Genomic DNA, 22,931 nt, shown 5'->3' with positions numbered 1-22,931 from the left:
AGGAATAAAACATAAGAGGCGTGCTTCACCACTCCAAAAAACAACTAGAAAAAACACAGTTGCTAAACCTTGGTCGATTAAAGTCATCACGAGATCAAAATAGACATCTTATAGACCCTTTCAGAGTCAACATGGATGACTTTTTGTGGGCGGAGCCTATCTGGGGGCAAAAACTGAGCGCTTTCTCTTTAAATTCTGATAAAAAGAAAAACAACTAGTCGTTGTCCCTTTTTCCTTTGGCTTTATATCACCGACTTCTGGCTTTATCCCTCAAAACTGTTTGTTTTTAACAAATATATATATATACAAAAAAAGTTATTTGCTTTTATGAAACACTGATTTGAACTTTTACTGTATAACATTATTTAACACTAAATCCCTTTCACACACCTTCACATCATTCATCATTGGTTTTGATTGCTTCTGTTGTTCTCAAAAATCCTCTTTTGGATAAAAGTGTCTGCTCCAAGCCTAAATGTAAAAGAATGAGAGGCGGATATAAACTAGCGCTCCAAAAAGTAAGAATAATGTTATATAAAACACAATTCATCCTCAGTCAACTACATGGTGAATGTTATGTAGACCTATTGTTCAAATTGAATTCATGCAAAAATGTCTCTTATTCCACGGATCTTAGTGGTTTCCTGCGTTATGCATTAAGTGACGAAACCGTGACGTTTCTGTAGTGAATGATACGTCAGCGCAAGTTATTAGCTGCACAAAGAAATAAGGCTTTGAAACAATGGCCTGAAGACACTTAAAGATGCATAAACTGATACGCTACAGAACGTGGCACGGTGCCAACAGCAGCACTTCAGAGCGGCTCAAAGCGAAACCCAAAAACGCTGTAGAACAGTGTTATCAGCGACCCATTAGAGCCTTTGAAGTGGCTGGGGAAAGATTCTCATCCATTACGCTGCGGCCCAGAGTTTGGGTCCTGTCATGGAGAGAGCCGTCCGCAGAGGACGCCTGTTCTTCGTCTCCCATCATCCCCGACTCCGAGCTTCGGAGTAACTCGCTCCATCCTCGTTTCTGTCTGCTCCACGCCGGCCAGATTTGGAGCACGATAACTCACATCCTGACAGCGTTTGATGTCGGAGTGCCTCCAGAACTGGCCTTTTGTTGTACGGTGCCATACGTGCACTGTAATAAGTAAAGCCGGAGGAGCTAATGATCTGATGTGAGGCGTGTGTTGGATTCCTCCCAGCGCTCCTCCAGACCCACCGCACGGATCTCAGACTCAACGTTCGCCTGAGAAGCTGCGGTAACGGAAGGTTAACAATCAACGGCAACGCAGTTGGGCATGAGATCATCCTCTGGCTCGAGGAGCTGCGGGACGTCCGGTATCCCGAGAGGACGGCTGAAGGAGGAGCGAGGTCATGGACGTGCCTCTGGTGTTTCAGGAGTGTGGGCAGATGTGCTGCTGGCAGACGCTGGGATCCGTGCCCCCTGTACACACTCAGGGACGCTTGAAAAATTAAAGAGGATTAACTGTGAACGCCCTGGGAGGACGCTTTTACAGGTTTGGGACCTTTTACCGACCGAAGTGAGGAAGACGAGGCATTTAATCATGACGCATCGCGTGTTTCCTTCATCCTTCGAGTCGCTTCTCATATCTCCGTTTCACTGAACCCCAGGAGGACTTTCCGTCCATCTGCCATCCTGAGACCGTTTACAACCTCCCGCTTCCACGGGCCCTCAAGAATAACTCTACATTTGATCATCTAAAAAATAAAAATAAACAACTACAGCGCTCGACGTAAAGCATACGTGACCCTGGAGCACAACACTAGTCATAACTATAAATCATAGATTAATCATAAACCATCTATATAAATAAATCATCTTTCCGCTGGTGTCTGGATTCTTAGGAGAGGACAACATCTGCTTAAGATACAACTATTAGAAAATCTGGAATCTGAGTGAGCAAAAAAATATAAAATATCTTCATGAAACATGATCTTTATTTAATATCCCAATGATTTGACCCGTACTTTGTTTTGTTGTGTGTTTCTACAGATATTCCTGAGCTGCTGAACACAAATAGCGACCTCAAATTGATTTTATTTTCAGGTTTAAGAGGCATTTGAAACAAACGTAAAGAAATGTGATCTAATTTACATAAATGTCCATATTAGACATAACTAGTCAAACACGCGCCTTAAATAATTCCACACTGAGCCACACCGATGATGTCGCATCTTATAGTTCATTCAGACTTTTGTTATTTGGTCTCGGTCATCTTTAAAATAATTAACTCTTTGGCAAATCTTAAACTAGAAGCAAAAGGAACTGTAGTTTCACATTCAGAGACATTCACTGAAAAACCTGCATCAAATGTTCCTGTTTTTGTAGAAATGCAGTCAACTCTTCCACTTATTATAACTTGAACGTGCAAGGCTTCACACGGGTTTATCTTCATTCGTTATGATAATCATGAACACATTGTTTTGTAGCACAGACGCTTTCTCCATGTACTGAACTCTAAAGGTATTTTTCTTTTGAGGCTAATGAAGTCAAAGTCTCGCAGTTTGAGCGTTACGATAGACGTTCTGAGAAGGAGAAGTAGAGCCCGAGTCCTGCTATAGTTACGCAACAGCATGTGCTTCAAGAATACTGTTAAGATCTTGAATTGCGTAACTTTTTCTATGGTTCATGAATATTTAAAGCAGCGTAACAAATCTGTCAGCACCCATATCTAGTGCAGAGCACCCCACCAGGGGCCCGGGGCCCACCAGGAGCCTCCGGATGACTTACAATCATTTAAAATTAAGACAAAGCAATAAAAAAAACTCCAAAACTCTATTCACAAAGGCTTGGAAAATACACTACTTTATACACGGAGCGTATGGAGTACAAATAATACAAGCGTCATTTTTGGTGTAAAACAGGTTTGAAAGACACCATCCACATTTCTATAATGATATAATCCATTTTACTAGTTAATCTAAGCTCTAAAATTCATGAAACACATATTTAAAATAAAAAGAAATCGTGTAAATTCATTGGTTAAAAAGAGCATTCAGTTCCTAAAACTTTTCGATTGCTGAAACGGAATTATTTTAATTATAATTGTTCTGGAAAACACAAGCAATGCTAGGGACGCTGAATATTGTTCTGATATTTAGAGCTGATCTCGTCCACTTCTCACGACGTCATTAAAACACTGAATTATCTTCAGCCGCTCAGATACGACCCACTTCAGACGTCACCAGAACTACTGAATAAAATCAGACACAGATCTTCAAATATACAAAGAAAGCGTGCTATAACGAGCGCGTCCTCCACGGCTTTATGTATCTGGTGTTTTAACAGATTGTGTCAAAACTGCTTTATTAAATCAGTTCAAATCAGTGAAATCAGTTCAGATGAAGAAGTATCTGTTCAATCCAGTAAGACAGAAAGGTTTTTAGTTGTATTTCTCACGCCTCTTTGAATCGGAGCAATTTCTGCCTGGCCTGCCCTTCCTGTAACTGAGGGACTGAATCGGTGACCTCTGGTCATCTGTCCGGCGGTCAGCGGCCGGAGAACCGACCTCTGGTCTTTGAAGCGTCTGCCCTGGATGCAGAGGTAATAAGCCTCAACGGTTCAGCCTGGCCGCTCTCTCTCTCTCTCTCTCTGCTGTAGAGCACTAGGCTTCACTGAATCAGATTTCAGGAGGCCTTCAGCTAATGAGCGTAAGAGACTCTTGATATAGAGGGTGTGAAGCGTTTGATTCATACGCTGCTGGTCGGGGTTTGATCTGCTGTGATGGATGTGTTCTCCGGCGATTGGCCACAGGACTTCCTCTGGCGGGTCATGTCCTGTCTGCCCCTGTCCACCGAACACTTCCACAACATGTCCAGCGATGAACGCCGTGACGCAGGGTTCGGACACACTCATTAAAAGCAGGTTTACATTTCGAATTATGATATGGATTATTAAGCGTTTAATTATGAATCATTTGCGTTCTGCGTGTAGATGAGGACAGAGATACAAGAATAACCTCCAAAACTACTCATCATCAGCATTACGGTTATATCGGATAAATACAAAAATGCAAAAGGTATTCACAGCAGCCTGTCAAAATAAAAGTCTGCTTTGAGACTTTTGAGATTTAAACATGTATAAATCTGCTGCTGTATAATCTTTCTATTGTTTGTTAGAATAAGATGATGTTTGGCTGAGATCAAATCTGAGGGTGAAAAAAAACAACTTGAAACTTTAAAGTTAAAGTTAAAGTCAAAACGAAGTTCTTAGCAGTGCATTTTACAAATCAGAAATTAAGATGCACAATAATGATTGCAATAATAGTAATTTGTTGCCAAAATATATACATTTATTATTTTAATTTGATTAAAAGATAAATGAATGATAGAGAGCGTTAACTGTAAAAACCTAAATACAATTTCTGAGGAGAGAAGAAAAGCATTAGTGCTATCATTAAATAAGCTTTGTTTTTATGCATTAAAATAATGACATGTTTAAAAAGAATTTGGTCGCAATCAAACAGAAGCTGGGAAAAATATAAAACACTTCACAGGGCCCTCGACAGAATAATAAAGTGTGGCTAAAATTGCTAGGTTTCACAATTTGAATTAATTACCCTTGCTTTTTGATTATTAAAACTTAACTTAATCGTTTACAGAGCACAGATGAATTACAAAAAGAAGAGACTTTGTAAAAGAGCAGCTGCAGATGAAGTCAAACCAGCTTCTCTTTCCTGAGAGAGAGGCAGCTTTCTCCGAGACGTCTCAGAAGACAGCGATCACACTGACCCCCAGTGGTCACACACTCCTCCATCAACTACTAGTGAGGATCTTAACCGCTCAGTGACCTAGTTTAGTTTAGTTTAGTTTACTGTAATGTTTTCAAACAGCACCTAAAACCAGGAATAAAACCAATTAAATCTGCTCCTTTTCAGAGACAGTCTGATGAATCATAGCAACAAACCTTTATTAGTCATTTGTATTAAATGATTCATAATTTTTTTTCAATATGTAATACACATATTTATACATATTACTTAATATACAGCAGCAGCGCTGTAGTTTAATATAAACTTGATGTTTAACATGGTTACATTTATTTAAACGGTTTTGAATTGATTTACTGATTTATTAAAAATGATTGGCATAAAATATTAACTAGTTTCCACAGTGTGATATGATGATCACTTCTAAGAAATCTTTTTAGAATTATTATTCCTGTATAATAACTACATGGTCACGTAACGCATGGAATATTTCTCGTACCTAAGATGATGAAAATTAGCAAATAAATCTAATCCTAAAATCTTGACGCTGAAGGTTTATTGTTTGTTTGAGACATTTTAGACATTAAAGAAGGGAGAAAATAATAAAGACTTGGTGCAAAAGTTTACAAAAAATTACAAAATATTAATAAGTTTGTGAAACATGCACACGTATAAAAGTTCTCTTTTAATAATAAAATACAATAACAAGCTCAACTAGAGAGACGCAAAACAGAAAATATTAACAAACAGCGCGCTGTAAATGAGCGAGGAACACACACACACACACACACACACACACACGCTCAAACACACACACGCTCAAACACACACACGCTCAAACACACACACGCTCAAACACACACACACACACTCGACTTCAGAGGAAGAAACACTACACAGGTCACACACACGCTCAAACACACACACACGCTCAAACACACACACACGCTCAAACACACACACACACACACACACACACACACAAACACACACACACACACACGCTCAACACACACACACACTCGACTTCAGAGGAAGAAACACTACACAGGTCACACACACGCTCAAACACACACACACGCTCAAACACACACACACACGCTCAAACACACACACACACACACGCTCAAACACACACACACACACGCTCAAACACACACACACACACGCTCAAACACACACACACACACACGCTCAAACACACACACACACACGACTTCAGAGGAAGAAACACTACACAGGTCACACACACACACACACACACACACACTCAGCAGTGCTGTAATAAAAATAATGAGCAAACAAATGAATGCATTTAGTGTACTGCATCATAAAGCAGGAATAACACAACAATCTACTTTTTATACGTGCATTGAGAAAAATGTCATTTAAATTGTTATTAAAGCATAAAACGCAGAGTTATTTAAATGAATGAAACTCGGCTGTTCACACTGAAGTCAGACGACGCATTTCTGGCGTTTGGATCCTAACTGCATCTGAAGGATGTTTAATGGTGGTCTGAAGCGATGGGTTCCGGCTAAAATAATGGCTTCTTGAACGACGCAAAAATCTAAATCAAAGGAGCAGACGCTCATCCGCGTCTCTGCAGAAACACCAGCGTAAAAGAAAGGAAAGATGGAAAAATGTAGAACGCGGCACACACTGGGGCCCTTGATTTCTCCTCAGTAACACGAAACACATGCAGACGCACCGAATACACGCAGGAGAACACATTACATCACTGAAGAACCCGAGGAACCTTCTCAGACGGCCGCTGGAAAAACTACACATTATTTTAAACAGTAGAACGCCAGAGATCAACGAAAGACGAGCGTCGAGAACAACGTGCGTGTCATTTCTTCTTGTGCGTCTCAGAAGTTTCTAATTTAGACATCACAACCTGTTAAAGATGAGATTCACACAATATATATATAAGAGATAAGAGATAAGGAGATAAAGGGATTGATTTCATGTTATTTTTTTTGACTCTCAAAGTGACGGCACCCATTGACTCTCACACGAATCACCAAGGAGCATGGTCTTCTACGTTAGAATAAACGTCACCTAGACTGTGGGTGAACAACACCTTTAACCGGTTTAACCAGAGCTGAGCCGCTGTTAAAGCGCTTTGCGTTTGATCGCAGCGATCGGCCTCGTCTCAGTTCACCGAGGCAGGTTATAAAAGCAAGCTCACGCAGCGGAGCGGACCGAGTCCCTTGCGTGCCGAGAGCTCCCCGGCGAACAGACCAAGCACATTCTCTCGCCACATGCTGTAACTAAACGCCTGGCCTTCACGTTCACTTCTTCTGTCTAATAGGGTGTATCAGGATTTATCGCGGTGGGACAAAAGACTGGAGCAGGTTTGGCCCATGATTCATGCGTCACTGACAGGTGGTAGCAGAGTTCAGTTCCTCCGGCGTTATTAGGAGCGATGGGACTTCAGTGCGCAGGGAACGCCATAATCACATCATCAGAGAGAGACCGAAACGCAAAACAAAGCTATTGGAAAAAAAAAAGTGGCATCTGAACGGATTCGAGGCGGACCGGTGCGTTCTCGAGAAGAAGCGTCTGAAGCAGGAGACCACCGGCTCTGAGCGACGGAGGACGTTCAGAGGAGCCTCCAAACACATCTGGAGGAAACGCATCTGCTTCTCGACAGCGCCGCCTTGTGTCCGAACCGGCCGCGGCGGTAGAGGTCAAACCCACGGCCTGCAGCTCCAAGATGTCTGTGAAGACAGGAAACAGAACCCTTGCAGAGTTCATGCCAGCATCTGAATCTGGGCTCAGTGAGACGCTCTCTTTCTTGGATACTTGGCAACACATTAAAAAAAGTCAACAGCGGCACGGATGAGGCTGCAGAAGATTTCTATTTGAATGCATCGAAGATGGAGAAGTGCTTTTAAACTCTGTTCATCTGTGAATCCTGATCGCTCTACAAAGCTTTGGGACGAATTACTGTTTCCAACATTAATAATAATAATCACAAATATTAGAATGATTTCTATGGGGTCATGTCACACGGCAGAAATCAGCATGAAATTTACTAAACTTTTAGTATAAATTGGAATATTTTAAACATATTTCCGACCTATATTATCTCTTAAAGATAAGAGTCCTCTGCTTGTTCACATTATTCTGATGCAGAGAAAACTCATGCTTCAGTATCTTTATAAAGACTCCACGCACTATTTCTGTACTGAAACTGAAAGCTGTATCATATTCACAACATAAAGAGTGAGATGAATCATGAATCAGGCCTGATTTCTCCTCATCAAACACACGAACAACATCAGTGTATCTTAGAAATAACAACCCAGTGTCTTTAAAAGCCCTCTTTTGTTCAGAACCCCGTCTTTCTGACACAGATTCTCATCCACTGACTGCAGAACCTCACTTTAGAACCGAAGGACGTGTTCTCGTTAAAACAGAATATCACTGCAGTAAAAGAAAGACTGGTCTTCTGATTTAAATACAGGCTTGTACTGACCTTTCGTCTGTTGAGGATGATTTCTGTGTGTTTTCTGACTTTGTTCAATCTGCTGCTCACAAGAAAAGTAACTTCCTCGATCAAAACGGCACTTTAGTATTTTTCAATTTAAAAGTCCTTCCGGTTGACTCGTAAAACTGTGTCTTGTCGCCATCTAACGGCAGAACAATTAAACTAAAATCATCGCAGCATTTACCGACACGAATTACTACTATTATTTATATGAAAAGTTTTTTATTGAGTTATAGGTTGAGAATCGAAACCGGGTCGTATTTTTGTCATGGACGCTCAATGAAAGCTCTTCTGCTCGTAGAGAAGTCTACTTCAAGCTCAAATCCTCTCAAATACTCAAATAACACACAGACAGGACTTTTCTATGTAGTGTACTCGCTCCTGTACGGTAACATACTGCCGGATGTGTGTGTGTGTGTGTGTGTGTGTGTGTCTGTCTGTGAGAGTGTGTGTGTGTGTGTGTGTGTGTGTGTGTGTGTGTGTGTGTGTGTGTGTGTGTGTGTGTGTGTGTGTGTGTGTGTGTGTGTGTGTGTGTGTGTGTGTCTGTCTGTGAGAGTGTGTGTGTGTGTCTGTCTGTGAGAGTGTGTGTGTGTGTGTGTGTGTGTGTGTGTGTGTGTGTGTGTGTGTGTGTGTGTCTGTCTGTCTGTGAGAGTGTGTGTGTGTGTCTGTCTGTGAGAGTGTGTGTGTGTGTGTGTGTGTGTGTGTGTGTGTGTGTGTGTGTGTGTGTGAGTGTAGGCTGGTCTTAATTGTAGTTGGTCTAAATTAATTAAATTAGGGTTATCTGTGTAATAGCTTTTTTAAAAAGTTGCATATGTTGCATAGAAATAATGTATTGCTGTTTAATATTAATATTACGTTAACACTTCACAATAAGGTTCTATTAGTTCATGTGATAACTAAAAAATAATACATTACAGTATTTATTAATCTGTCTTGATTTCAGTCAATGATAATAAAGTTGTTGACTGTTAGTTCATGTTCATTAACTGCTGATTTGAGTAAAGCATTAGTAAATGTTGCAAAAAGATTGAATAATATTATTAATTCTTAGTTCATGTTAACTAATGAACCCTATTGTACAGTCTTACAATTATTATTATTATTATAAATTTTGTTACTTTCAGTAAAAGTGTGGTTATTTCATAGGCTTGTTTTTTTCATTCGGTATCATTAAAACGGTGCTAAATTAAAAAGTGTTGTGAAATTACTTTGTATTATTTAATAATAAAACAAATAATCTTTAAAAAGCATTTCTGGCTAGAGTTTTTGTCCAGTTACTTTTTATTTCATTGCATCCCTAATCTTTAATAACCGAACCATCACTTCAGTCAGAAGCACAAAGATAAAGAGCATAAAAGCTGCTCGACAAGATTTTGCCCAAAACTATTGATCCTGAGATGAACGTGGCGTGCTCCGCTCCATCATCAATCATCAGCCGCTGAATGATGCAAACAGTGCCGTGTTTCACCGGGATGAATCCGCACGGAAAAAAACAGAAACAGGAGACAGGGAAGGACATCCATTTCTGCCGAGAGCATGAGCGGTCCTCACCGGGGTCACGGGCCCCAGAAACACTCCTGAGCCCAGACCGTGCCTGACGCTCTAATAATGGAGACACTACACCGGGCCACGCTTGATAAGCAGCTCAGCGCTTCAGAACTACGCTCTTCTCAAGGGGATGCTGTGTCCGGCCTGGGAAAGCTGATAAGACGCTCGGCCCTCTTCAGTTCAGAGCGGGAAGGGCCATCCCATTGGAAAGCCGAAAGTGCTGCCCTTCTCCGGGATCAGCTGCTATCAGACGTGCTTTAATAGCCCACATGCTGAGCTCTCGAAGGAAAAACATTCCTCCGGGACTCGGCCGCAGTCCAGATAAACATATTCAAGGCCTCATATCACACATTTCAACAATACCTCATACTTTAAACTCATTTTCTTTTTGAGAGGATGTCTAGTTTTCATTAGACTCAGTTCTGGTCCTGCCCCGCCCACTTCGTAATTAGCCCCGCCATAAAAAGATGTTTTAACAACGCATTTTCATATTTTCTTAAAAACGTTTTTACTTAATACACTTTGTTCATGTTTACAGAGAACAATAATAGACTGAAACACACGATCTGACCCTGACTGTTCACTTACTCTGGAGAAATGAAGTGTTATTTATTTGGTCGTGAATGCAACGTGTTTCTTATTTTGTGCTTTTTGTTTCTTAGAAGTCTTTACAATTAGATGCACCACCAATCGTTCGGTGTGCTACTAAATAATTCAACAGATCAAAACTTCAATGTATAAATAAAAAACAGAGCGCCTGCAGTGCCCTTAAAAGTGAACATGTTTGCTCCTGGATTGCAAGTCTACTTCATAGGGCGCTTTAACAGTCAACTAGAACATTTACATTAATATTTAACATTAATTTGAACAAAAAAACCCATCAAGTTGAGTTTGACCCCAGGCCCAGCTCCACAAAACTCTAGTAATTAATCAGTTCAGAAATATTAGTCTTACCTTTTTAAAGGAGTTTTGTGAATGTCGTGCAAAAGAGACCTTTAAGAACCAGATAAAGCTTTGCAGACTAGGCCAAATGAACCGGTGCATGCACTGCCTGGCCCATAGACTTCCACTGAAAGTGTCTTACTCTAAATATCGTTTATTAAACAAAAACACAGTAAATCATTTTTTGTGATAATGTATTTCCACAAGCTCCCAGCCGCCAGCAGAGCTTCAGTTGAACCTGAACCATCCCTTTAAATCAGTTTAAGAGACGCACAGATCAAACATTCACTCGTTCTAGCCGTATATAACAGGTCCATCCGGTTTTCTGCGTCACTGATTGCAGGTGCGCGTCGTTCCTCATTTAAAGTTAAAGTTTCTTCCTCATCTTTCCTTTCTTGAAGCCGCCGCGACCGAAGCCGGATTTCATGACTTCCTGCAGACGCTGGCGTCCTTTGGCCCGGAGCTTCTTCATGCCGCCGCTCTGCAGGAACTGCTGCTTGGCTTTGCGTTTGCGCTGCTTGAGGATCTGATCGCGGTTCTTCAGCTCAGATCGGACGCCTGACCCGCTCCGCTGCTGCGCCGGAGCTCCTCCTCGACCTCGGCGGCCTGCAGAGACACAGCAGACACTCGACTTTAGATCTTATTACTTCAATCTCCACTCTTACACCTGAAGCCGCTCGCAGTACATGCTTCATGATGCTTCTGGACAGGTTTCTCTCACCGTACGGTGCCCTGGATCACAACACCAGTCAACTTTTCACATTTTGAGATTTAAACATCATCTGAAAGCTGGATAATAAGCTCATCCTTATCTGATAATGTCCGCCTATCCTAACAAATCACAACTATTTGAAAATCTGGAGGTGCAGGAAAAAATCTAAATATTAAGAAAATCGCCTTTAAAGTTATCCAGATTAAATTTTTATTCTTCATGGAACATGATCTTTACTTAATATTCTAATGATTCTTGACATAAAAAGAAATCAATCACTTATTTTGGCTATTGCTACAAATATAACTGTACTCCAGGCTCATATATATATATATATATATATATATATATATATATATATATATATATATATATATATATATATATATATATATATATATATATATATATATATATATATGAATTATTAAAAGATGATTATTAACTCCTGAACAGATTTTCTTCATGTTCTAAGTTCACTGTAATCCTTAACACACAGATCAGTCACAGTACTACATGATATTAGATGAATTAATGAATTATACTGAATCGAGATCAATGGAAATATTCCACATGACTTGTAATGAAATGATTTAGACCACAATCTTCTGTTCTTACCTCCGAAGCTCCTGCCTCTCGTTGCTCCTCCGGTTTCTTCATCCGAGTCTCTGTCGTCGATCTTATACTTCTTCTTCCATTCTTCATAACTGGACCAAAGTCAAGAAACCCAACTGACAAGCGATTTTCAGCCTCGAACCTTTTCAGCCCAAACCTTCATCAACTCCCACACCACATCAACTCGGAGTCTCGGAATCTGTTTTTGAGAAGGATACAAGCTCTTCTTCTTTTTGCTGTTGACCACCTGCCCGCTTTCTGTCCTGATCTTCTTGTTCTTGTCCTCTTTGCCCGTGTCTCGGACGAAGCGCTTCCTCTTGCGGTCCCTGCGGTGAACACGTGAGGTTTCAGCGGGAGCAGACAGTGCTGTGTGAGGAATCATGGGAAGGAGCTGCTCACCATTTCATCAGACTCTTGTGCTGGTTTAACGTGCTGCTCTCGTCTCCCATCAGGTCCAGGACGGCAGTAGAGGCCTGCTGCTCGAAAGAGCCTCCGTCACGGCCGAGACTGAGCCTGAACACACACACACACACACACACACACACACACACACACACACACACACACACACACACACACACACACACACACACACACACACACACACTGAATGTCTACACTTCTCACTGAAGATGCAGAATAACGCAGCGGTGCTGTCGTACCCGCGCTCAGAGTTGAAGTCTTTAGGTCTGTATGGGATGTAAAACTCCTCATCTTTTCCAGATTTTCTGATTTTTTTGCTCTTTGGTCTGTCCGCTTCATCACCTTGCTTTCGTCTTTTTCCTCCAACCACCTCTGAGAACACAGTCTGGAAAACATAGGATTCATTTAGATATTAGAGTCTGAAGCAGATATACTTGTAGCAACAGACAACAACACACAGTAGGACTCAAAATTATGAGATTTTGAACAACGTCATCTGGACAACTTTAAAGGGGATTTTCTCAATATTTTTGCAGCCTTTCGGCTAATTTATTAATCTAAATATATTGAAACTCCATTTTTGACTAGTAATATGCATTGCTAAAAAAACTAAAAATCTGGACACCTTAAGTTAATTTTCTTAATACTTTTTTTTGCACCCTCAGGCTCCAGGTTTTCAAAAAGTTGCATCTCAGACAAATACGGTCTTATCCTAAGAAACCAGACATCACTGGAAAAGAGAGAAACGTATTACTGCTTTTACGTTCATAGAGACTTTATAAATGCCCGATTACAGGTTTCTCAAGAAGAGCTCTCTCTCAGTTATCTCTATGTTAAAACATCTCTTTAAAATGAAACACAGATGTGGAAAACCAAAACCAAACAGGAAGTAGCTGCTTTACAGGTTTAAAGTGCTTTAAAAATGCTTTTTGTACGCAGGTATGCCATTTGTTTTGAAATCATCAAAAACTTAACGGCTGTAAAGACATCCAGTGATTTTAATACAGCTCTGGGAACTAATGAAGACTCTTCTTAATGACAGAGATCTCTAATGAAGCGTATCATTTTTGGCAATATTTACACACCATAAAAAGATCTAATCTGGGCATACGGTGTATTAATAAAACTTACAGGCAAACAAGAATATGAGCATTTTCTGCACAATGGTTTTTTATGGGTGAGAAACAGTAAAGCGTGTTTATTACAGTGTCGTTATCTTACAACGTTTCATGTTTTTTTAAAAAAATCGTTCACATCATGATTGTATTAGGACTTGGACTCATCCCACAGCCCTGGTTCAGCTCAAGACGAGATGCTGACCTGAAGCTCGTCGTCCTCCTCGGGCTGAGGTTCGGTTCTGGTTACGACGGGGACCGCAGACTCGACTAACCGCTCCGCTCGCGCTTTAGAAAACTTGTCGAGCAGCCGATCGTCTCGGGAGCGTTTGGCTCGCATCACCTCGCTGGCGCTGCTCTTGTTGTTGGAGTTGATTTCAAAGATAGTCTGAAAAAAGAAGAAGAATATGCAGCTCATCTAAAAACATCTGAACGGGTTTATACAGCTCTGAGGAAAAACACACGCTCTCAGACCACGTCTGTGTCACATCAATAAAGAAATAAATAACGGCTCAAACACAAACGTTAGGACCTCAGAAGACTTACAGGGGTTTTATACGGGTCCTAATTCATCCTTTCATAAATCGTGTAGTTCCTCACAAATGCGAATGGAAAAAAAAAGATGCAAACGCACAAGTGCAAGATGAAAAGAGCACCTTTTTATTTTCCATTCAGAGGCAGAAACGGGCTTCAATAAGAAGCAGTGATTGGTTTTGAACACGAGGAGATTAAACGAAGACAGAATGAAAGTTTGAGCCTTCAAGCAATACTACTGAATATTAAAAGACGTACAGATTTGGACTTGTAGCCCTTGATGGAGTCCACCATCAGCAGCCGGTCCAGCTCCATCGGCTCCAGTCCGGACCCTGAAGAACACAGAAGAGCTCAGAACAGAGCCAGCGCTTCTGCACGACTACAGACACACACCAGGACCGGGCCGGATCTGATCGATCGTGATATATTCTCCCCACGGTAGGAATATGATAATGATAAAGTGTAGTTACATATAATGTAGTTATATATAGCAGTTTCAGGCCGCTTGACCAAAAGAGATCATTTATTGACATGATTTTACTCTAAATTAGCTTCATAGCATAGTTGAGTGTTTGAAATAACTTTTTGTGAGCAGACTTGGTTTTATATTACAGAATAGTAGTGCTATATACAGGTGATAACGGCTATCGATTAGCATTCCTTAAAAACAAGAAACACAAGAAAAGCATGTTGTTACAGATGTTTGACAAATCTCGGAGTTGTCCGAATGAAGTTCTGAGCGACGCATGTTACGAATCAACACCATAATGATTTTTGGCATGAAAGAAAAATGGATAATTTTGAATACAATGTATTGTGAGCTATTGCATTAAATATACCTGTGCTTCTTATGACTGCTTTTGTCCTCCAGGGACAGATATATTTTGTGCAATAGCATGTTTATTGTCTTCAAGTTTCATCAGTTAGGGTTTCTCAACGCTGGGTGTTTTATTCAGCTGTAACTGGATAGTTTTGTGTACATTCAGACTAAATGCCTAAATGTAAATGTAAATGATTCAGGATTTCCTGGAGCATCTGTGCCGTCTCTGCACAAGAGCGCCCTCTAGAGTCTGGTATGAATGAAACATTACACCACGCTGTACTCAGTAACGCTCACAACACTATTCTGGGCTGGTCTCTAAAGAAATGGGATTCCCTGAATTATTCTCATCGATATCGTTATCGCAATTAATATATATTTGAAGCAGACGACACTCACCCAGCAGAGGATGAACGGCCATGCAGGACAGGTCGGTGTTCTTGGCACGTTTGATGGACTCGGCGGAGGGGTTCGGCCGAGACTTCAGGTACTGCTTGTAAGCGTTCTCAGAGACGCGCCGGAGGTTCTGGAGATCCAGGGAGTTCTCGTGAGCCGTCAGCAGCTGAGACTCTTCATCGTCCAGGACGCTCTGAGGAACTCGGCCCAAGACGCCGTCAGCATCTGAACACCATCAGAGACACAGCTAACGTTCAGCTAACCATAAACATCATGCTTCTCGAGAGATGAATCCCAATAGGTGGTTGACATTAGCCAGCAACACAGACTACCCTTCCAGTGACAACATTTTACAGTCTATATTCATTAAACTGTAAGATTTCGTCCATCTGTACCGCTCCAGATTTTTTGGAGGCTTTTTAAAAACTCTTCGATGTAACATTAGGATGGAAAGAACAGATCAGGAAATTTATCCATTCCTTTATTGATACTAGTTAAACCCCCCTGGGTGCATTATAGACATCTGTTATGTTTAATCTATTAAGTTTAGCTATGTACAGGTCTATGTCTTTTGAATTAAAGAACTCTTTTGCCTTTAAACTGATGATGCGGTCATTCATTTTATATACATGCATATATTATATTTACACAAAAGATGATTTAATGTGTCCGGTTTAACGTGGTAACGTCAGTAGTATCAGCTGTACCTGGCGCGTGTTCGAGGAGGGCGAGCTGAACCGGTCGACCCAGGAACAGATGGAGGTCGTAGAGGAAAGGCACTTCATCGGGACACACCAGACTGAAGGCAGCTCCTCCTCTGCCGGCGCGAGCCACACGACCTGAAACACCGAGACGAGGGTCAGAGCTGCTCTTCAGAGCGCTGGACGGTGGTCAGCCCGATCTCGTACACACCGACTCTGTGCAGGAACAGCTTAGCCTTGGAAGGGAAGTTGTAGTTGATGACGTTGTCCAGCAGCGGGATGTCAATGCCACGGGCCGCCACGTCCGTCACCAGCAGCACCATGGCCTTGCGGTGCACAAAGCGGCCGATGTTGATCTTACGGGCCGTCTGGTCCAGAGCGCTGTAGATGTAGGCACACTCAATGCCCTCGACTGTTAGGAGCTGCACAAACACAGACAGATGAACTACCAGCTGCTCAGGCTTCTAGTCCCGTCCTGTTTTGGTTTAGTACCTCAGTATTCCAGCAAACTCTCATTAAAATAGTCAATTTTTACAATGCAGATGGTGTTAAAGCACCTTTACAGCATTACGTAAGGCAAGACAGCTTTATTTATATAGCACCTTAGCAATTCAAAGTGTTTTACATAAAAGGAATTAACAATCATAGAAAATAATCACAACCAAAAAAAAAGGATAATTTGAAATAATATGAAATGGATAAAAATGCTCAGACATAGGGAAATAGTGTTCTGTTCTCCTCAGATAGTATGCATCTTGGAAGTGAAGTACTTTATAAAATAATTAAAATGCATGATTGGGAAATGCACCTGCTGTTAATTTAGCCACTGTTTTTAGCTTACTTGGGGTTTCTTTTTAAAAGAGATTTTAAGGCTTTTCTGTAAGAGAAAGTACTTTCTTTCCATGCAATACGAAATACCTCTACTTTGGTTTTCCTCCAGCTGTGCTTCGTTTTCCGGGCTGCTCTCTTTAGTGTGAGTGTGCTCATTATACCACCGTTTTCATTAATCTTCCTTAATCATAAAGCAGCAACTGTATTTATTACTATACATTATATTCCTTCACATCTGTTACGATCTCAAAAATCTCAAAAATCCTTTTTACTGCAATTTATTTTAATAATACTAATCAAAATCAATGGCAGGTAGCAGACCCTTTTCCTATTTAGTACCCAAACTCTTTAATAATCTAATTAGCATGTTCAATAGGCACAGTCAGCCGGTTTAAATCCAGATTATAGAACCATCTCTTTAACCTGTCTTTCACACACTAAGCTTCTAATATTTGTTAGGCTGCATTCATTCGGTGAGTTTAGTCCTCTGCACAATCTGACTTTGTTTAAACTACTGGTTTTGTCTGCCAGAAGAGAACAGCACACTCTTTCCATGTTTAATACTTTAAAGCTGTTTTGACACAATCTGCATTGTAAAAAGTGCTAGATAATTAACGTAATTGTTTTCCAGAGCATCTGCACCTCTTTGAGATACTCCACGTGATGTTTGGTGGCTACGAACACCACCGTCTGCTCCTGAGGCTTCACCACGTTTCTCAGCAGATGCAGCAGAAGAGCCGGTTTATCATCCAAACGCAGGTGGAAAAAGGAAAGCTGGAGGAGAAAAGGGAGAAAAAAATCTTGTGAATGTTATTAAAAACACTATTAAAATTGTTTTATTTAAAAATAGCATTAAATTAATGAAAAGCAACAGGTTTCTATTTCAAAGAAATAGATCTTCTGATCTTTCCACTCATCTGAGAATCATAAAATGTCATGGTTTCCACAAAAAAATATTGTGCAGCTCAACTGTCTTCAACACTGAAAATGTTTCTTGAGCAGTTAATATATTAGAAAGATTTCTGAAGGATCATGTGACTGAAGACTGGAGTAATGATGCTGAAAATTAATCTTTGATGACATCAATTACATTAATAATATTTCACCGTTTTACTGTTAGGTTTCATCAACCAGACCATTTGCTAGGAATAATATCAGGATCTTGTCTACATGGTGAACTCTACCTTCAGCTGGTCGCTCAGTTTCGTGTCCACATCCAGACGAATGAGCACCGGCTCCGTGAGGCCTGTCGCAGAAAACACAAGGTTCAAACTCTCAAACACACCCGTGATGTCCTATAATGGGATATAAGGCATGTTTGACTGTGATTACCGGCTCTGGCGAACTCCACGATCATTTTGGGCAGCGTGGCAGAGAACAGCAGCGTCTGCCTCGTGTCTGGAAGACGTCTGATGATCTCCTGAAGCTGCTCCGCAAAACCCATTTCAAACAGCCTGGAGAAACAGAACGACACACATGAACTCTGTTCTAGAAACAAGGATTATTTCAATGAATATCTTGTATTTAAAGTTGCAGTCCATACATTTTGCCTCTGTCAGCATCTGCTCAAAAACCTATCATCTTGTCATCTTATCAAATAAATAACACAGTCTGCCACTTTTGTTCTGACCAACCGAGGAAAAAAAAACATTACAATAAACCATGGTGATTAAATCTAACGATTCATTAGCTCATATCACATCAAACCATGCAGATTATTATCATTGTTACACTATGTTCTCAAATTGCTAATGTTTATAACATCAAAAGCAATCATCAGCAGCACAGTTTGCTACAATTTGTAGCAATAGACGACAATATATTGTTTGGGTCAAAATGTTTATTTTATGCCAAAAAAAACATTAGCTTCATTTTTGGATTATTGATATGCATTGCTAATAACTTCATTTGGACAACTTTAAAGGAGATTTTCTCAACATTTATATTATTTATTCTTCCTCAGATTCCAGATTTTCTAATACTTGTATCTCAGACAGATATGATCTTAACAAACCAGACATCAGTGGAAAGACAGACTCACCTGTCAGCTTCATCGAACACCACGTACTCCACGGCTTGCAGCTTCAGGTTCATCTCCTGAATAACATGCATCAGACGACCAGGAGTACCGATGATGCTGGAGAACATAAGAGAACATAGTCACGCGCACACACACACACACACACACACAAACACACACACGTGGAGGTGCGTCTCGAGTGTGAACTCACATGTCTGGATTCTCGTGAAGAGCAGCAAACTGGTCGTCCATGCTGACAGACAGAAACAAGACACGGACGTTGATGAAACACAGGAGTCCAGTCAGTAACTCTACAGTATTTCTACAGCTCTGTAATCAAGCTCAGACTCACACTTCTTCAAATAACTCACCTGTCTCCTCCGAGAACCAGCGCTGTTTTCAGACCCGTGAACTTCCCCAGCTGAAACACAAACACAATTTAAGTCCACTTAAAAGATATGACTAACATGGACAAAAATTTAATAGATGCAGTTAAATACACAAAAAAAAAATCCTAGACCAGTGACATATAGCATGTCTTCACAATATCAAGCATCATTTAGTGTGTATAAATAACTTATTTAGCGATAGCATATACTACACGATGAAAACTAAATATATAAACTAAAAGTGCTTTTAACATACTAACTCTGTATTAAAAAAAAATTAAAAAAATTTATTTAGTTGCAACTTGTAGTACATTTGAACCAGTCTTTCAAACATTTAGTGTAATACAAGTGGCATCTAAATAATTTTCTCAATAGAGATAGGATGAAAAAAACGTCTACTGAAGTACTAAAGAATCACTTCTAGTACAAATTAGTGTGTAATAACAGAGCAGTTTAAGTACATCATGGAGGTGCTCTTTTTTCTATTCTGTTGCGGTCTGTTACGTTCGTTTCCTTTTATTCAAGATATATGGCAGTGTTTTAGTTATTAAATTAGATTAGATTCAACTTTATTGTCATTACACATGTACAAGTACAAGGTAACGAAATGCAGTTTAGGTCTAACTAGTAGTGCAATAAGCAGCCAGTGCAGGATATAGGTATAAATATAAATGACAAGTGCACATACAGGTAATCAGTTATCAGTTCTGTGTGATGCAGACAGTCACAGGAAACCAGATAGAACTGTAGAGTCTGGTGAGAAGAACTGGCTGCAGTGTTCTTAAGAAATTAATAAGACACACACACACACACACGCACACACACTCTGAGTGAAGTCTGACCTCTTTGGTGAACTTCATGGTCTGCAGGGCGAGTTCTCTGGTGGGTGTGAGGACCAGAGCTCGGGCCCCTGTCTGTGCCTGCGGGGCCTTCAGCTTCTCGAACATGGGCACGAGGAACGCGGCCGTCTTCCCGCTGCCGGTCCGAGCCATGGCCACCACATCCTTCCCGTCCAGGATCACCGGGATCGTCTGAGAGCCGCAGAAACAACAAACATCTTCATCAACTTCCAGGAGAAAAGCTTATTAACAAAAGAGAAGCTAAAAGGCCTTCATGAGTTATTCTGTGAAGCTTAACATTTGATAATTAAAAACGTATATTACCATCATCATTTTACAGTAGCAATACGTGCGTCGTAGTATATATATATATATATATATATATATATATATATATATATATATATATATATATATATATATCTTTTCATACACAAAATTATAGGCACTTTTTTCCACATCTACACTTCCTAGAGAAATTTTTACACTTTTCTTTTTCCTTTCTACACTTACAAAGATATTTTCAATCCACACATACTCTAAGCTTTTTGTATATAAACTTGTGTTCAGTTATCTTAGCAATGAATGAAAGAGAGCTGGTCATCTCTGCTGTATGAAGAGTAATAGAGCTATACATTCATTTAAAGTCAGCATAGGCTTTTTTCATGGCAAAAGCAATTAAAAAAAATAGAAAGATAACAAATACAATAAAAGTCTTAACTCTATTATGGATTTCTTTACTCTTGCCATTAAAAGCAACTGTGAACACAGAAATGATATTCGCTGTAGTTTGAGTAACAGAATCAATCATTACCTTCCTCTGGATGGGTGTGGGAACTTTATAGCCCTTCTTCATGACTCCTTTATACACCGGATAACTGAGACCTATGAGAATCAGAGACACTGACTGAGCAACATATCCAGCGAGCAGTCAACTGAGGTCATTTAGACTCGAGACTGGGGACTCAGACTCGAGACTGGGGACGCACTCAGACTCGAGACTGGGGACTGAGACACAATCAGACTCGAGACTGGGGACACAATCAGACTCGAGACTGGGGACACAATCAGACTCGAGACTGGGGACACACTCAGACTCGAGACTGGGGACACACTCAGACTCGAGACTGGGGACACACTCAGACTCGAGACTGGGGACTGGGGACACAATCAGACTCGAGACTGGGGACACACTCAGACACAATCAGACTCGGGGACACACTCAGACACAATCAGACTCGTGACTGGGGACACACTCAGACACAATCAGACTCGTGGGGACACACTGAGACACAATCAGACTCGTGGGGACACACTGAGACACAATCAGACTCGTGGGGACACACTGAGACACAATCAGACTCGTGATTGGGGACACACTCAGACACAATCAGACTCATGATTGGGGACACACTGAGACACAATCAGACTCGTGATTGGGGACACACTCAGACACAATCAGACTCGTGATTGGGGACACACTCAGACACACTCAGACTCGAGACTGGGGACACACTCAGACTCGAGACTGGGGACACACTCAGACTCGAGACTGGGGACACACTCAGACTCGAGACTGGGGACACACTCAGACTCGAGACTGGGGACACACTCAGACTCGTGACTGGGGACACAATCAGACTCGTGACTGGGGACACAATCAGACTCGTGACTGGGGACACACTCAGACTCGTGACTGGGGACACACTCAGACTCGTGACTGGGGACACACTCAGACACAATCAGACTCGTGACTGGGGACACACTCAGACACAATCAGACTCGTGACTGGGGACACACTCAGACACAATCAGACTCGTGACTGGGGACACAATCAGACTCGAGACTGGGGACACAATCAGACTCGAGACTGGGGACACAATCAGACTCGAGACTGGGGACACAATCAGACTCGAGACTGGGGACACACTCAGACTCGAGACTGGGGACACACTCAGACTCGAGACTGGGGACACACTCAGACTCCGACGGCTCACCCATGGACTGAAAGCCTCCAGACTTCTTCTTCTTCTTGTTCTGGGCTCGGACGAGCTCTCTGGTGTCCAGCTCCACGTCAGAAACACACTCGGACGAAGCTGGGAACCGAGGCAGTCTTCTGCTGGACTGGACACAAAAAGCATTACTACAATCAACCATCACTGCTCACTTATTCACTTTTTAATGCCATTCCAGCATCAAGGCTATTTTCACAAAAATCTCTGAATAAATTAACAATAAGTCATTTATCATCTGACACTAACAAAACATCAGAGACATCATCTCACAAAAATACAGTGCTTCAAAATGACCCAGACACGAAATGTGTAGCATATAAAGAATAATTATATCGCTTGAAAAATAAAGTAAATAAAGTATTTCTTTAATAAAGTATTTCGAGGGTCTTCAAGCGTTTAAAAATTTTCCAGAAGTCTCTTAAGGTCATCAATGGATCTGATCAGCTTTTAGTTTTAATACACATACAGCACATACTGATCTGCTGCCATCAGAAGCTCATGTTCACACACAAACAGTCTTTGCTTGAAGGAAAGGGTAATGGTTCTGTAATGATTGACTCACTGTGTCCTGGTCATCTTTGACTCGTGTGGTCACTTCAAACTCTTCATCGTCGGACTGGAGCTCGTGATCTCTCTTCTTCCTCCTCAGCAGCCTCTTCTTCCTTTGCGCCATCGCTAAAACCCCGCTGCTGTCGGGAAACGTCGCTGTTTAATCCAAGAAAAGCGAGATGAAAACACCGGAGACGTTCGGAAACACGTGTGAAGAAGACGGTCCTGCGCACAGAGATGACGTCAGA

At 41.1% G+C, this 22,931-nt stretch overlaps 1 protein-coding gene across 1 annotated transcript; it reads right to left on the bottom strand.

The window, feature by feature from the left end:
* Positions 1 to 10,265: 10,265 nt before the first annotated feature.
* Positions 10,266 to 22,931, bottom strand: ddx54 (DEAD (Asp-Glu-Ala-Asp) box polypeptide 54). Its single transcript, XM_043237237.1, has 20 exons — positions 22,697 to 22,931; positions 22,117 to 22,243; positions 20,934 to 21,004; positions 20,123 to 20,311; positions 19,263 to 19,312; positions 19,103 to 19,144; positions 18,913 to 19,008; positions 18,204 to 18,325; positions 18,056 to 18,117; positions 17,514 to 17,645; positions 16,252 to 16,462; positions 16,047 to 16,178; positions 15,343 to 15,564; positions 14,382 to 14,455; positions 13,795 to 13,977; positions 12,714 to 12,859; positions 12,451 to 12,564; positions 12,270 to 12,377; positions 12,055 to 12,143; positions 10,266 to 11,330 (listed from the first exon to the last, which is right to left on the bottom strand). Exons 1-20 carry the CDS (start codon positions 22,805 to 22,807, stop codon positions 11,092 to 11,094), a joined length of 2,520 nt encoding a protein of 839 aa, XP_043093172.1. The 5' UTR covers positions 22,808 to 22,931; the 3' UTR covers positions 10,266 to 11,091.

Source organism: Puntigrus tetrazona, chromosome 4 (assembly GCF_018831695.1).
Source record: "Puntigrus tetrazona isolate hp1 chromosome 4, ASM1883169v1, whole genome shotgun sequence".
In the NCBI taxonomy this organism is placed as follows: Eukaryota; Metazoa; Chordata; class Actinopteri; order Cypriniformes; family Cyprinidae; genus Puntigrus; species Puntigrus tetrazona.
The sequence above is the reverse complement of the archived record's forward strand: the minus strand, read 5'-3'. Positions and strand labels throughout refer to the sequence as shown.

Bases quoted from the DNA above. Each gene is read 5' to 3' on its own strand.
- ddx54 (XM_043237237.1), bottom strand. From the start codon at position 22,807: ATGGCGCAAAGGAAGAAGAGGCTGCTGAGGAGGAAGAAGAGAGATCAC. The intron at 22,244-22,696 runs GTGAGTCAATCA...TTTTGTGTCCAG, and splicing joins TCAAAGATGACCAGGACACA to TCCAGCAGAAGACTGCCTCG. The intron at 12,565-12,713 runs GTACGACAGCAC...GTGTGTGTTCAG, and splicing joins GACTTCAACTCTGAGCGCGG to GCTCAGTCTCGGCCGTGACG.